The sequence below is a fragment of the Notechis scutatus genome, chromosome 3, assembly GCF_049901735.1.
Source record: "Notechis scutatus isolate UNSWTSFEM ecotype Mainland chromosome 3, rNotScu1.2, whole genome shotgun sequence".
NCBI lineage: Eukaryota > Metazoa > Chordata > Lepidosauria > Squamata > Elapidae > Notechis > Notechis scutatus.
Window position 1 is genome coordinate 174459246 of NC_142011.1, and position 16353 is coordinate 174475598.

General features: G+C 37.3%; 2 protein-coding genes and 1 long non-coding RNA gene across 6 annotated transcripts in view; 2 read left to right on the forward strand and 1 right to left on the reverse strand.

Annotated features, from left to right (window-relative positions):
* The window catches only part of PREX2 (phosphatidylinositol-3,4,5-trisphosphate dependent Rac exchange factor 2), a 124258-nt gene extending 119031 nt beyond the window's left edge, over nucleotides 1-5227 (forward strand). For both annotated transcript variants that reach the window (XM_087961822.1, XM_026691848.2), the window contains exon 40: nucleotides 312-5227. In XM_087961822.1, the coding sequence (XP_087817948.1) occupies nucleotides 312-357 (46 nt within the window). In that variant the 3' untranslated portion in view covers nucleotides 358-5227. The remainder of the gene's footprint in view (nucleotides 1-311) is intronic.
* LOC148131488 (uncharacterized) overlaps nucleotides 1-8612 on the reverse strand; it is a 79549-nt gene extending 70937 nt beyond the window's left edge. Inside the window, exon 1 of one of the 2 annotated variants that reach the window (XR_015748940.1) lies at nucleotides 8190-8612. This is a non-coding gene — a long non-coding RNA (uncharacterized LOC148131488). The remainder of the gene's footprint in view (nucleotides 1-8189) is intronic. The other variant, XR_015748939.1, reaches the window with a different exon arrangement.
* Nucleotides 8379-16353, forward strand: part of C3H8orf34 (chromosome 3 C8orf34 homolog) — a 75913-nt gene continuing 67938 nt past the window's right edge. The window contains exon 1 of one of the 2 annotated variants that reach the window (XM_087961823.1): nucleotides 8379-8950. In XM_087961823.1, the coding sequence (XP_087817949.1) occupies nucleotides 8882-8950 (69 nt within the window). In that variant the 5' untranslated portion in view covers nucleotides 8379-8881. The remainder of the gene's footprint in view (nucleotides 8951-16353) is intronic. The other variant, XM_026689288.2, reaches the window with a different exon arrangement.

Below are 16353 nucleotides of genomic sequence, written 5' to 3' on the forward strand. Positions count from 1 at the left end.
ACTAATTAACTAATTAACTAACTAAATATACACATTTCCTTTTTCTTAAAACAAATTATGCTTCTTACTAAGAGCCAGATAGTAACTAATATAACTATACTTACATCAGTGCAAAACTATTTTAATACAAAAAATTCTTACAAAAATTAATTATGCATGCTTTAAGAATAGTAATTTTATTCTGGTTTACAATCTGTACTTTGCTTCAGATTCAACCGATGTATAGTTAATGGAAAAAAGCACAGTGCATAAAAATATTTGAACATTTTTCATGTCACAGGAGCTATTATAATTGTTCTTTGTGTTGGCAGATTGTACAAACTATGTCAGCCACCCCCACCTGTTGGAGAAGAGTAAAGATGGATTAATCAATATACCAGTTTTCACAAAGAGAAGTATAATAGTCTTTTGAGTATGGATACAGACCCTTTCTTCTTAAACTTGACTGTGTAAAGACTAATGACTTCTGTTGGGGAAAAAATAATATCTGGATTTACTGTGCATGTTCTGTGAATGTATTCCTTGGGCTGTTTTTAAGTGCTTGATTCAGCAATACCAATTGTTCAACAAAGTATGGGCAAGAACATGAAAACAAAAGAGAAAGATTGGAAAACCACTATATCATACTATTTCAAAAAAGCGACATCTTCATCCATAACATGATTTATTAAATTAATGCTCTGATGAAAGAGATATTCTATATTGAAATGGTTTCCTAATGCATATCTCAAAGAGTCGTAGAAACTCTACTGCCTGCTTTGGCAACGGTAAATTTTAATGTATGAAATCCAATTTGTTCCAATTGAGGTGAAACAACAGATGGAACTGATGAATCAAAATTATGTTCAGTGCTCTAATTCATAAGTTGTTCAATGGTTTTTGACAGGAATCTTTCCTGTAATAGCAAAGTTTTGATCATGGTGAGCATTTGTAGAAAATTCAAATGAGATATTCAATCTTATTCATTTTTCTACCTCAGTTGTTTATATGAAATCACAAACATTGACTAAGAACAGTTAACATATTTGTTTTAACTCAAAATTATCTTTTGTCAAACTAACTGAAAAATGAATGTTTTATAAGAGTCTTAAAAATAAGGCATATTTTTTAAAATAATGTAATAGTAGCTATATTCCATTCTTCCCCCAACACACAAGACTTGATTTGCAGGGACCATATATACAATTTGCCTTAGCTTTACTGTGTTGTGTGAATCTACTGTGATTAAAAAGAAAAGCCTTAAGCCCTTTTTGTAAGTTGTTTTTTGTAGGCTGCCCTATCTTAACAACAGTCTAGCTGAATGTCGGAAACCAGAAGAGCAGCTCCCTGGTGCACCACACGGGAGCACTGGAAATCGGAAGCTCAGCTACCTAGCATGCACATGTACGCTGGCCACCTGGTCTTCTGGTTTCTAACGCGCATGCATGCATGAAGATCAGTTGGCTGGTGCGTGCATTCACGCCAGGGAGGTGCTCTTCTGGTTTCCAGTGCTCCTGTGCACGCAAAGATCAGCTGGCTGGCATGCATGCGCATGCCAGAACCTAGAAGAGCAATGGGTGACGGCTGATGTGCCCAGAGAGATGGCTCTGCGTGATATTTCTGGCATGCGTGCCATAGGTTCGCCATCATGGGTCTAGAATCTAATATGCATTAGTTCTCTAGAGTATTAGGATTAACCTCAAAATAGAAAAAACAGGTTTTGTTTTAAAAATCCATGAAGTAAGGGAAGTTAGCATTCCCATTCCACATGCAGACCTTGAAATCCAATGAGTACACAACTGGTTTTTTTTTTTTCAGATATTTTTTACATAAATGAAAAACTATACAAATTATACAACATCTATCAAAAATTGGGTTACCTTTGTTTCTGTTGTCTGGGTTTCATTGACTTAAATGAATTTACAGTTAATTAACATTAAGCCACATTGTGATAATTGTGTAAATGTGTTACAGTATGTTTCAAGCAATAGGTAACAATGATGCAAAAAATAGCAGTATTCCATAAAAACAGATTTTGCTGTCAAGAAGGATCTAGATTGAAAGTGCAATTGTATATATTTCCAAAATAAATAAAGTTCCCCTGAATTCAGTGAGTCCCAAGTAATAGGTAAAGGATTACAAATGAACAAGCCTCTGTCTGATCCAGTAGAAATTGTTGGGTGTTTTACATTAATCCATATTAAATGCTTATGCTGACTCTGTAAACTGCTTAGAGAGGGCTGTAAAGCTCTGTGAAGCAGTATATAAGTCTAAGTGCTATTGCTATTATTAGGTTATATCCATTAGGAATGAAAGAGAATAAATAAAAATAACATAAATTCTGGTATTTATTCAGTGAAGTGGTCAGACACCAATTTTTAATTAGGAAAAAAACCCAGTGGAATTGTAAACTTTCTGTTATAATACACTTTTTATTTGACAAAAGGCCAATATAGTTCTGCATTATTAGTTCATGCTGTCGCACTGATTTCCTGTAATGATTTTTAATTCAATCAACAAAAAGCTCTCCAAAGAACTTGAAAGTAATAATTAATAATTATCTCTTCCTATCCCTGCATTTTCTTGAATGACAAGAAGACAAATGGCAAAGTTTATATATATATATATATATGTGCATTTTGGATAAAAGAAAATTATCACAATATACAAATGCTGGTCCTGCAACAATGTAATCAAGTAATCAGTCACAATATTCTTTCACTCTAAGGAAGCAGTGCAGTATTTTCTATTCAAAAGCGAATGCATTGCATAAAATTGTTTTCTTCATCATAGCTATATTGCCTTCTTTATTAGTACAATAGCAAACAGTGAATATAAAAGCATGGCAGATTAAAAATACTATGTTACAGTAAAAAGCTTATATGGAAATATTGAACAGCAATGGGAATTCATATTCATATATGTATTATAAAATCAAACATAATGAAGTCCAGATCCAAGAATGATGTATCTTAAAGAGTTTGAATGATACCTTATAGTTCAAAAACAAATACTTTATTTTTTAACATCAAGAGGTATGATTCACTTACTGAATTTTAAGCATCCTTTGCATAAGCTTCTTTAAAAATCTGAATTTTGTTGATATTTAAATGTGTACATTTGCAGCATTTAAATTCTAAAACAGAATATATCAACCCCTGAAATGTAAAAGAGTTGCCCTTGAAGTTAGTTTCCTAGTTTCCACTTTGAGTGGACAATCCAACAGAAGGGATTTGTCCTTCTCAAAAGTATTGGCATATGCAGCATTCCCCCCCCACCCCCCCACCCCTGACATTTCTGGTAACTTCTGTTTCAGAAAGTAGTACTGTATTTGTAACCTTTGGATACAAATTTATAATTTATTAGATGTGTTGTTAATTTAAAATTTCTATCTTTCAAAATGGAAATGTTTTGGTTTGATGATAAAACAGAATATGATCTACTGGTAGTATGGTATAAAATAAGCCTTAGTCATGGGAGCCTGATAAACTTTACATATCTTTAATTGGTATATTTGGCTCGTATTCAACCCTAGTCCTGATTAGTTCTAGGTTATTTGGGTAGATTGAGTTGCATAATTTATTTTAGAAGTTGCAGCATCAGCATTTGTAGACTCTTGTTCTAAAATGTTAATGTATTTTTCATTACAAAAATTGCATTCCTCAGATGTGATAGAAAGAACCATTTTCAGGTTAGAAGTATTTTCATACAATAGAAATCTTGCCTTTTAGTCTCCCTCCAGATTAAAAAAAAAAACTGCCCTACAGTTCAATAAAATAATTATTATATTCTAAAGTGCCTTGAAATATTTCTATCTTTAACCCACATCTTGCTGGCTTTTGGCTATGGCCATATTGTTACTATAGGGTAGACTATATTTCTATACCTCGTGCAGATTTCTTCCTTATTTGAAAATATCACAGCAATATTTAATCTGTAGTATGTATATAGTGTAAGAAATCAAGTAATGCTTATGCCATTTGTCATAAAAACCCTTTTTTGTTTTAGCAGAATTAGGTTATGCAGAAGAATATATTTTTTTAATTACTCAAACAGAAGTCTAGAACACTGCTGTGTTTTTGCAAAAGAAAAATAGAATATGAAAACATTTACAATATATATTAATAGCTTCTCTGATGTCTTCAGTATAGTATTATGTATTTCAACTTTTGTTTCATAACATTGATAAATAAAAATAAAAGCTCTTTATGGGTGGTTTTTGTTTTGGATAATATTAGGATGATAGGTTTGCACATGGAATTGGAATGGTATGGATATGTGGGTTCCCCAAGCTTTCCAAGAGCCAAACAATGTGGGACAGGAACAAATAACTTTTTTTTATCAGTTCAACATCGATTGGGGCTCTTGTCAGGTCCTTGGGTGCCTCGAGAAGGAGGGTACCTGTTGATTGTCTCCTAGTCATTGGAGATGGCAAAGGAGCCCTCTGGAAAGACACCAGCATTGGCAGTGCAGTGATGAAAACGGAGTTGGCAATGCTAGAGGAATTTGATGGAATGTTTTTGTTAGTGGATGTTGCCATGCAAGAGCACCGTTGGCCACAGGAGATCATATAAGAGCAGTTCCCTTGCAGATGATAGCATTCTGATAGCAGTGGACTGGCAGCAGTGGTAGCACAAAAGCAGCCCAGCAGTGGTATTGCTGCACTGTTTGGGTCACATGAAACTTGTATTAGCCAGTAACCATCTTGTCTTTGACATGCAGTACCTAGTCTTGGAAAGAACAACTATAGATATTTAGAGCTGCTGACCCACTACTATGGACTTTCCATCTTTTCCTGATGGACTGTGGCTTAGGAATGTGGACTTTTTTTTCACCGAAGAGTTGGGTTTGAATTATAGTAGATGCTCTTTACCTACCTTGACAGATAGATAACAAACGAGAATGGAGATGGATAACAGACCAGATGGCTCTCTTTTCTAAATATGAATGGTATGGTGTGAAAGGATGTGTATACAATTAAAAAATGCTGTTTATTGTACATGTTGGTAATATTTAAAAGGAATATTAATGTGAAAAATAACACGGAGGTCATTTCAATATTTTATCTATAAAAAGCATTCTGGTGTAATTGTACTTGAAATATTCCTTTTATCTTTCCGTGGTATTAGACACCAAACATATATCATTTGTAGAGTTGTTTCATTTTGGGCTTGCTCTCTTACAGTCTGTTGGCAAAAAGCCCAGTGATCACTGTAGTGCATTCAAATAAAAATATTTGTTGCATTTATCTCCATTCACTGGTTTCTTATTAAAGAGAGCATTGTTCTCACAAGATAACTACATTAAACATAGGTAATTATGTAGTAACCAATTTACATAGATGAAATTGTAAATGAAATCCAAACAGTTACAACTGATCTAGTTAGACCACCTGTATTTTTATTACAACTGAAATACAATCACTGTTTTGATATTAGTGAATCTATGCTGACTGACACAAATCCAAATGCTTTGCAGTTTAAAACTATACAGCCTGGGTCCAAGCGGAATCCTGATGGAGGAAGAAAGTGGCGTGGGGGTGCTGCAGTATCTCCATGGTCACTTGTGGGCAAATGACTTCAGGGATATTGCAGCCATCTTAACTTTGAAACAGTGTTGTAAGTAATTTGGGGGTCTGTTTGAACAGTTGTTGAGTGACCTGTGATAAATAAAATGGCACAAGATATCTCTCATTTTTTACAATAGTAAAACTATTATAGTCAATTTTTAATTGACAAGTGAATCCTAGGTCACATGGAATTATGTTATCTATTCTTATCTGTCAGCTAATATATAGCTGTTCCAGAGGCTGAGAGTTTATAACTTTCAATAAGCCAATTCAGTCAGCCATGTATTCCAAGTATATCGAGTCATTTTTGCACAGTCAACGCATATTATATACAAAGTTCTTCCTAAACAGACAAACTCCAAATTTGGGGAATCTAATGACCCTTTAATATCTTTAAATCTTGACTTCATTGGTATCCGCTGGTGGCAATCGTGTATCAAATTGGCAACATGACATGTGCTGAAGTCATATCTTTTCTAACCAACCCCTTTGCACACACACTTTTGCTTGATTTCCTCCCAAAGACCCAGTTCACCATAGGGGAAATAAAGGTAAAGATGAATATTTTCCCCCTGTCCAGTTGTGTCCAACTCTAGAGTGTGGTGTTCATCTCCATTTCTTGGCCAAGGGAGCCACCACTGTCTGAAGACATTTTCCATGGTTATGTGGCTAGCATAGCTATATATGAAAGGCACATAAAATGCTTTTACCTTTCCACCAAAGTCGTATCTATTAATCTACTCGCATTTACATCCTGCCAAATGGGCAGGAGCTAGGGCCAGTGGGGCAGGAATGGAAGCTCACTCCATTGAGCAACGCTCAGGTCTAAACTCCACTAACCACTGAGCCCTTGTGGCTCTCATTGGAGAAATATCTAACAAAAAATGAACTACTTTTCCCTACAATATATCTTCATCATAGAAAAGACAGTAACTATCATTTTGAAATACCCACAGAGGAATCCAAGGGCAGAACTATTCTGGCAAATCAGTGCCTCGCTGTGCACAACATTTGAAGGGACACTTCAAAGTGAATTGGTATTAAAAGTCCTTGAAACACTGAGGCTACTGAGCTTGGTAAGGTTTGGTAAGGTTACTTCAAAGGCTGTTCTTGATTGTTTTTGCAGTGAATCCATGCAGTCACTCCAGTTTACTGGCATTCTCGGAGGGAGCTGTTTGTGGCTGCACATAAAAATCAATCTGGAAAAGCAATCAAAGTAGCTTTGCTAAGCCTTCCAAAGGTTGCGTTTGTGTCAGTGCTCTGGGGAATCAATGCTGTGCATAACTCTTAGTATTTTCTGGCTATATATCCCGCAGGGCAGCTGTAGTGTAAATAAAGGAACATTTATCCATACACTCTCAACATTATAAATATATCAATCCCAAAGTGTTGAGGACTTCTGTTTTCACCTAAATGACAAAAACAACTTATATGACTGTTAAACAAATGATAATATTTTTGGATATTGTCACTCTACTCAGAATACAAAACATTCTGGAAAAAAAAAACAATGCTAAAAAGAAAAAATAATTATATCACAAATACCCATTTCCCCCACAGAGTTGGAATTCATGAAGAACAAAATATAGGAATCACACAGCTTGTATGTCCCAGTAAATGGATGTATAAATAACAGCTTCCAAACACCTACAGCAAAACATTCATTATTTTCCCTACAGACTAAAAGTAAACATTTTCACCACCACAGGACAAAGTACAAGTAAATGATCTCACATTGTGCTAAGTTTGTGATTTCTTTATATTTTGCTAAAGAAACACTAAGCCATAAAATGTCCTTTATATACTTTAATGGCTAGTTCCCCACAACATACTAAACTAAAACCGAATGAACCATGTTATGGCTTGCCCTCAATATGTAAACCTAGCCAGTGATATTCCTCACCATACTGATCCAAAATGTAGTTTTATTATTTTAGCTTTGGAGAATCCATCATTATAACTTAAGTATCATATTCAAACCAGGCCATTACAGCTTGTCCAACAATTTTTTTAAAAAAATCTGGTTCAGTATTCTGATTCCCACAATATATTAATGGTTGTAAAAATCATGACTGCAGAGTTTGTCCAAGACTCAGGATCAAACCATCCACCTCTTGGCTTTACAGAGTATTTATTTATCTTACATCAGCATTGATGTACTGTATACTATAGGATATAAGGAATTTTTGTACGATTTTTGAATTCTACTGGTAAATTACTTGTTTTCTCTTTATTCAACCTCTGTGTTTTTTGTGTATTAATTTCCTTGAAGTCTGGGCTGGGCAGTCGTAAAAATAAATTCAAATAAACGAATCTCATCCTTGTATAGAAAAACAAAGCCACAGAATCCTTACTCCTCAACAAACCTAGAGACATTAGTGGGGCTTAATCTCAAATAAACGAAGGTTTCACTACAGTAACAGTTACGGGACAGTTCTGAGCTGCCACTTGGATGGGAGGTGCGTATTTACGACCGATACTAGCACCCAAGGAACAAGAAACGTAACTCCAAAGGCTCCCATCCTTCCCTTTTAATAACGCCCTCCTTGCTATTCGACCCCTCCTCCGTCACGGTCGCCTCCAAGTATATAGATCAGCAGCGGGGCGAGAGCTGAAAGAAATAACGGAAAGAATTACAAACCACGTGAGAGAGGCCGTGTAGTCGCCGAAGCTGGGCGGGAACGGGCGCTGTTTCCAGCCTCCGCCAAGTCGTTAGCGCACCCCGCCGCTTCAGCACGCATTTCAGCTCAGCCGGCAACGATTTCGGTCACTGCGGTGCGCTCCCGAGGCTTCCTCCAGCCCCGCTCCCCTGACTCGAGAGAGAACCGCGGGGTGTCGTCGCAGTCCGAGAGAGAAGCGGGTCCCCCGCCTGGCTCCGCTCGGGAAGAGCCGCGCCGTTGCTATTGGCTTTGCGAGAGGCGCTGTCGCTAAGGGCGGCAGCTTGGCGAGGTGGCTTCAAGCGGAGCCGGGGCTGCGCGCCCTGTAACCAAGGAGCCGGCCGCCTGCATAGGCGACGCACGGCTCTTCCCGCCGCGTCCTCCTCGCCGCGCACCAGCCCGCGCCTTCCCCAGCTCCAACCTTCACGGCCGAGGGAGAGATGGCAGGGTTTTCTTGCCTCCTGGCTCGAGCTCGGCTCTAACAGGGGACCGGGCGTCCAGGTAGTTGAGGACCGGTGTCGCTCGTCGGACCTCGGGCTTTTCCCGACCACAGTCCCCCGCCCTGCCCTGCTGTTCCCAGCCTGCTCGTTCTGTTGGAGCGAGCTGGGAAAAAAGGATAGCAGGAGTCGCCGGAGAAGCAGCACGCGAACACCAGCCTTCGTTCCTCGGCAAGCTGATGGCGTCTCGGCAGCAAAACAGAATTCAAGCCTACCTGGAAAGGAACAAGATCGGGCCCCTCTTCGAGGTAAGAGCCCCTCCGAGCCTCCGGCTTCCTGGGCTTGGACCGAGGCGGCAGCGCTCGGGTCTTCTTGGCGCGAGCGGCTGGCCGGGCAAGTGCGCGCCGGGTCAATACCAAGTTACTTCGAGTTTGCTTTAATCGAAATCGCAATTGCTGCTGGAAGCAAGCGGTGCGGGGGTGTTTACCTATTGGTGAATGATTCAAGTCGTTGGTCGGCTATTAGCGATCGGGTAGATAAATTTTTCTCCTTGACGCTCGGACCCTCACCTGGTCTTCCAAAGGTGCACGCATTGCTACCTCAACTGAGTCCTTCCACTCACTGCTGGTCGTTCTTTTCTTCCGTGCCGATTGCGGGCCAGCGTGCTTTTTTTACCTAAAGAATTGGCCAGGCATATATGCGCGCACACGCCTCCCCCCCACCACACACATTCTTTTCCTGTGTGCTGCTTCTTTCCCTTTCCACCCGAATCAGATCGGTGACATGCTCTCATAGCCCTGCCCTGTTAAAGACAGTACAGAAGGGAGGTAGTAATATTTCTACCACCTAATTCGGTTTTTCCTGTCATACAGCTTCTGATGTTCTCACTTTTACGACTCCCTTGGTGTCTCCAGACAATGAAGCTTCTCCCACAAGGAATCCAGCAATAGTACTGCAAGCTTCCTCTGGCGGAGAGACACATAAGTCTTGCTTAACTTTTAGCATTATTCTTTATTTAAATGTCTTTTGTCCATCCTACAACCCCACCCCCCCTTCCTTTTATGCATGTGCTCTATGACTCCCGTTTCTGGACCGGCAGTTGCCTTTTCCCCAGTGCTCAGGCATTAATAGCTCAGATTGGTCAAATTATTTGGGCAGTATAGGCAGAAAATCTCCGAAGTGCAGTTCTGTATAATTGATAATAATAAATCACATTACTAACAATCTGCTCAGGCATTTTAGGAATGCCTAAAGCAGCAGTGGTAATGCTGATTTTCTAGCTTTGTATTTATTTTTTATGGTTTATTGATTTTTATAGTAATATTTTTATTGTTATGAGCTGTCCACAGTCACTGAGAGGCAGAATACAAATTTAATAAATAATAATAGTTATTATTATTGTTATTGTTATTTATTATTATTATTATTATTATTATTATTATTATTATTATTATTATTATTATTATTATTATTATTATTATTTGCACAGTCAGCCAGATAGTTAGAATGGACTTGGCATTTTTATCTACCTATCAAGCCCTTCCCAGGTATAGGGATAGACAGAAGTTTTTGGGTGGCATTGAAGGATATGCTTCACAGGATATGCTGTCCCCAAGTACAGCTGTCTGATGGTAACTTTTGCCAATGCCAATGGTGTGCAAGTGTGTTTTGGAATTACACCCAAAGTACTTAACACTATTGGTATTATCTTTGGTTTCTTTCCCTGCAGTTTTTCTACTTCTATTTGCAGGTCTATCTATTTTGTGATTTTTCTGCCGTTCTTTCTCTTCTCTTCTACTGTCTCCAGGTACTGTCATGTCCCATTATTCAGACTTTTTTTGGCTTTCTTGTTGACATTTGTTAAGTCTGGGGTGTTATGCAGCAGGTGCTAGCCTGTTTGAATATTAAAGTCCCAGAACACTTTAGCTCCTTAATTTTCTGTTACTTTGTCTATTTTATGGTCTTCCCAGTTCTTCCTTGCAGGTAAGCAGTATTTCTTGCAGTTCTTCATGCTGTTGTTCGTAGTCAATTTGTGTGAACCTTTTGCAGCAGTTAAGTAGATGCTGTTTCTTCAGCTACTTTGCAGAGGCACCATTTGTTGTTACTGTCATCTCAATTCTGGCTTTGTATGCATTTATTCTTAAAGCTTGGTCTTGTGCAGCCAGAATTGGTCCCTCTGTCTCTTTCTTCAACTTTCCTGCTCTTAGTCATTGCCAGGTCTTCTGGTCTTCTGCTTTGCCTGCTTTTTGTGTGTGGACGTATCAGCCATGCTTTGCCTTGCAATATCTCATTTCTGTTCTTAATTTGGTTTTTTTTATAGGCTAGTTTGGTCTCATCCATATTCAGCAAACGTTCATGGTGTACTAATTTCATTGCATCTTTTTCACTGTCCTTCAGATGTTCTTCCAATGCCTTTGTTTCTTCTTCAGCTATCTGATGTATTTGTAACATTTCATGACCACCTATGTTTCTCGGTAAGTATTATTACATAGAAAACAATGTGAAGTCATAGCTGCCAGTTCTTCAGCTGGTGTTAGTCTCCATTTGCATTGAATTCTTCCCAAGAACCTAGGATATTGCAATGTGTGGGCATGCTATACGTGCAAATCCAAGCAGTGTGGCCTTCTGTAATTGACAGAAGAAATTTTGTCAGTGTGCAGATGTTATAAGTGTTGCCAAAGGCTTTTTGTATGGTACCCAGTGTACCAATAAGTACTGGGATCAGCTGGCTGGTTTATGTCATAATATTTCACTTTTGAGTTTCAGATCTTGATATTTTGTTTTTTATTTATTTATTTATTTACTTTAATTTATTTATTTTAATTTATTTATTTATTGCCCATCTCACCAACAGGGTAACTCTGTGGTCTTCTCCAATTCTTTGCCTTCTATTCTGCTATCTGTTAGTATTGCCACATCAAATATCCACACTTTCTTCTTTTCATCAGTTTAATCTGACATTTATGTGCCAAGACATTTATCAATTTGTATCAAGAAATCTAACCATATTTGAATATCTTCATTTTCAACTACTTTTTCAACTATATATTCTCACCAGTTTCTCATTATTTGGCACATTATAATTCTTACAAATGTTCCAATGAATCATTTTGATGACTTTGATGTTATAGTTGATAGCTGTTGATTCAATCTACTTGCATGAGTTGAGTGTGTGATCTACATTTCTTCTGTCTCTTTGTACAGTTTGCATTTTTAATCATTTGATGACTTTTTTTTTTTAAGTTCTGGATTTGGTTATACTAGTTTGAATAGCTTCCTCTTAAGCAGCCAAATTCTTTGGTTTCTTTATTTAATGTTCCAGTTGTAAGCCATTGTCACGTTTTTTTCTTTATCCACTTTTACTTTGATCTTTTGTAGAAATTGACCATGCAATCCTTGCCAGTGTTCCGTTCCTGATTTTACTACATTATTTCAATATTCATGTTTTGTTCCCTGTACATTAAGTTCCAAGTTTTAATTTGCATCAATCCTTGGCTGTCTTTTAAATAATTAGCTAATGCTTGCTTTTCTTCTTTGACAGTTTATTTGACTTGAAGTAAACCTCTGCTTCCATTCCGGTAGAGTAGGTATAACCTATGTCACTGCAAAGATGTAATGCCTGGTGGTCATCAGTTTTCTTTTTCATTTATTATGCCCTCTCACCTATTAACATGTACATTCCTTCTTTACTGTATGACTTGACCTGCTTTGTACTTTTTCTTTTTTCCCAACTCTTATTCTCCCATTCATACCCCCTTCACAGTATACACAACATACACTTTGTCTGCTTTGAAGTTCTTTTTAGCCCCCTCCTTTGCCTAAAGATACCATCCTAGACATACTTGCTTCATCTGTTTGACATTTGAAAAAATACAGTTGAGCTGTCATTTATGTATATCTAGTTCTGTTGCCATCAAAATCCTCCTTTGATTATTTTTTCTGTTGACCTGCCTGCAAAGAATCAGAAAAACCACCTGGAGTATATGTCAACATCAGGCTGCAAATAATTTAAACTTTGTATAGGCCCATTGTCTTTTTCAGTGGTTCTCAATCTGTGGTCCATGGACCCCTAGGTCCATGATGTTGTCACAGAGGATCTGCAAAGGCTTGAAGAAATCTTATGGTTGAGTTAAGACATGGGGTCCGGGGTCATGGTCCACAAAAGGTATTTAAAGAGGGTGAAGAAAAAGTCAAGAACCACTGGTCTATGTGGTTCTGTGAGAAAATACTGAAAAGAAAGTATCCTATTAGTTGCTTGGGCAAGTAGGGGGATATAAATGAGGAAGTAATATGTGTGTCATTACATCATCCCACAAATGAAATGAGTACCAGAGCAACCTGAATTGATAACCAACAACTAGTACAGAAGACCTTTTGGTGCAAAAGCCCTGCCCATAGGCCACCAATAACCCATGAGCACCACGTTTTGCATTCTACAGAGTGACTCCCCCCAGCACTACTAGGGCCAGCATTTTGGGGAACACTGCTCTAAAACATGTTCCAGTTTGATTGACCTATTCCAAAAAAGATTTAAGTAGCTGGTTTTTCCTCCGGCTACTTATTTTTGTTACTACTGCTTATTTGCAAACAAAAAACAAAAAAAATCATGCTATCAAAGACTTTGTACGTTAGGAGAAAAGAATGACATATGCATGCTTTTTAATTCTCTTTTTATTTATTGCAGTCCAGAAAACATATAATTGAAATCCAACTTTTGTCTAGCTAGCACAATAATGTGATAAAAATTCTTCATTGTTTCTGATTGTGGTTCATGGATTACACAGAAATCTTGACAACTCCACTTAGGAAATAATTAGTCAAAAAAGTAACCTCAAATATTCTGTGAAAGAGCAAAACAGCTACTGACTAACATTGAAGGAAATATGAGAATTTCATATAGGTCTATATGTTTTAAGGGCTTGGAATAATGAGCAGAAATATCTCTGAAAAATAAATAATAGAGCTAAATTGGTGCTAAGAAAGTAATTGGAAGCTTTGAGAAATTGTCAGTGACTAACATATATACTGGTTGTTAGGGGAGGAAAATTTGGGCTGAAGATAATAGTGACTAGGGTTATATAGTGTTTCAGAAAAGTGAAATGGTCTATTCTAAAAATGTGCTTTCATGTTGTGTGTGAGTGGGATGGAAACTGGTTACACTCTTTAAAGCAGCTGCATCTTTCCTAGCCATTGGCATCGGCTGCTGGAGGCACCTGAGAAGGCACCTTTTAGTATCCAACCTGAAGTATCCTAATGGTGCCTGATATACATGAGTGTCCAGGCAAAATACATGTGTCTTGATTGCTTTAGATGACATATTATGAATCTCATTCTCTCATCCAAGATTTGATTAATGATGAAACTTAGGCAAACTGCTTGTTCATCGGTTTTAATGTTTATGTAGGTTTAATTAAGTTATATAACTGTCTGATGGTTTCTCTCAGAGCCATAATTCTTTCCTTGAGTGGTTCTTTTGCTGCAGGTGCATTTGGGATTACTACTCATGGAATAAATACCTAAAATGACCACAATAGTTTATTGTCTCTTTCTTTATGAGTCTTTTGCATTTATAGACTTGAAGAAATGGTTTGAAAACCATTTTTCTACTCTCTTTTGTTTGTTTAAATCAGTTGGGGTTCTTTCAACTAAGTTCAAGTCAACCTGAGCCTAGAAACTCACTGGACTTTGGATCAATTATTTCTTTCAGCTCAACATACCTCATGTATGATGATTGTGCGAAAAATTAGAGGAGTGTTATCTTTGCCTCTTGAGCTCCTGAATTGACACTAGGATACAGCTCTAACAAAGAAATATATTCCTATATACATGTTTACCAATCTTGACCTATTTCAGGGAAACTATTTAGGTTTAAGTAATGTATTTTGCCACAATAGGTTATGGACAGCAATTATAGTATTAAGAAGCAAAGAACACACAGAAAGTTGAACAATAGAATGTTTTATGAATGAGAAAAAGACAGAAATAAAAATTCTTAGATGAGAAATATATTAAAGGACAATAATATACAGGAAGAGTAACATCAGGTCCTTTCTTCTGCCTGGAAACCACCTATCCTACTTTGAAAAAAAGCAGGTGCCCCCCTTAAAGCTGGCTGGTATGCAGCACTTACTCAGGCTTTGACATGCGTTGAAGTTCTGACTGAGAATGTTCTCATACTCCTTATTCATAATTCTAATTTGATATATTTCCTTCTTATTCTTGCTCATTGGCTGCTATAGATATTTTTTAGAACAAGCCAGTTCATCAGTTCCAACCATTTCTCCCTTGGTGGCTGGCCTTGAAGTCTGACTCTAGATTTTTGACCTGAACATGGGCTCGGAAATATAATGTAACTAGAAAGTAACCCTAACATGAAAAATGGAAAATATGGAGTTAGAAAATATGGACTTAGAAAACCAGAGACCTAAAGAAATAAAGGAAAACATTTGTGCATATCTGTGAACCTCTTCAGTGTGAGAAACATCTTTTGTAATGATGCTTTAGAATATTATCTATATTGCACTGTAGTTGTTCAGTGTGACTTTGCGAAGGGAGAGATGAATGCTAGAAGGTACCATAATTGGCACATTGTAATGAAGCCTGGCATGAATATGCGTATAAGGTTTTTTTTCTGTTGGAATGGAAAAATAGTCTACATTAGTAGACAGTGGTCATAATTTAGACTTGGTGAATTATTAAAGGAGCGTAGCTTGTGTGCATATCATCCTTAAGGTGGTAAGTCTAGCCTTATACAAAATATAATAACCATTTTGTGATAAAAAAAAAAGATTTTGCTATTTGAAGGAGTCAACTATTATACCTCAACATAGCAGGTGTGTGTGTGTATGTAGGTATGTGTGTGTGTTGTGCATTCCTGGGAAGGATGAGTGACTAGTGCCATGCAACAGTGATATAGAAAGGCATTGGAGGAACATGATCATGTAGGCAAAGGTATGGTTTTACACTGTTCAGGAAAAGGCAACAGTAAACCACTCCTGTATTTTAGTAAGAAAACCACATAGGTGGACAACATAAAATGATTGATGATATAGTGCTGGATGATAGGTCAATCAGGTCAGATGGCACTCAACATGCTAATGAGGAATAGCTGAATATCTTTCAGAGTAATAATGGAATTTATGATGTGTTTTGATTAAAGCCTTCAGGATTTCTAGTTGCTGATGTTGCCATGCTAAAAAAAATGAAGCTAAAGATAGAAGTAATGGGGGAACATAGAACGTAAAGTTGAAACAAGGGAAAACTCAGCATAGTAAAAGATGAAATAAATAAATATCAGGTTAAATCTTAGGCATTAGTGAATTAAAGAAATTGGACATTGGACATTTTCAATCAGAATATCATTTTGTCTATTACCTAGAGCACAAAAAACAAGAAGGAACAGCATTGCTTTCGTGGTCAAGAAGAATGCAACAAGGATAACACATGGTTACAATGCAATGAATAATATCAATTAGACTTCATGAAAAACCCTTTAATATCATGATTATCCTGGTTTATACTTCAACCACTAAGACCGAAGAGGAGTTGGATGTGTTTTTATAATCAAATTCAATCTGAAATTGGAAGAACAACATTGTATTGTTTGTGGTTGGAGACTGGAATGCCAAAGTTGGAAATAATAAGGAGGAAAATATAGTTGGATTATATGGTCTAGGAAACAGAAATAAAGCAGAACAATGGCTTATTTATT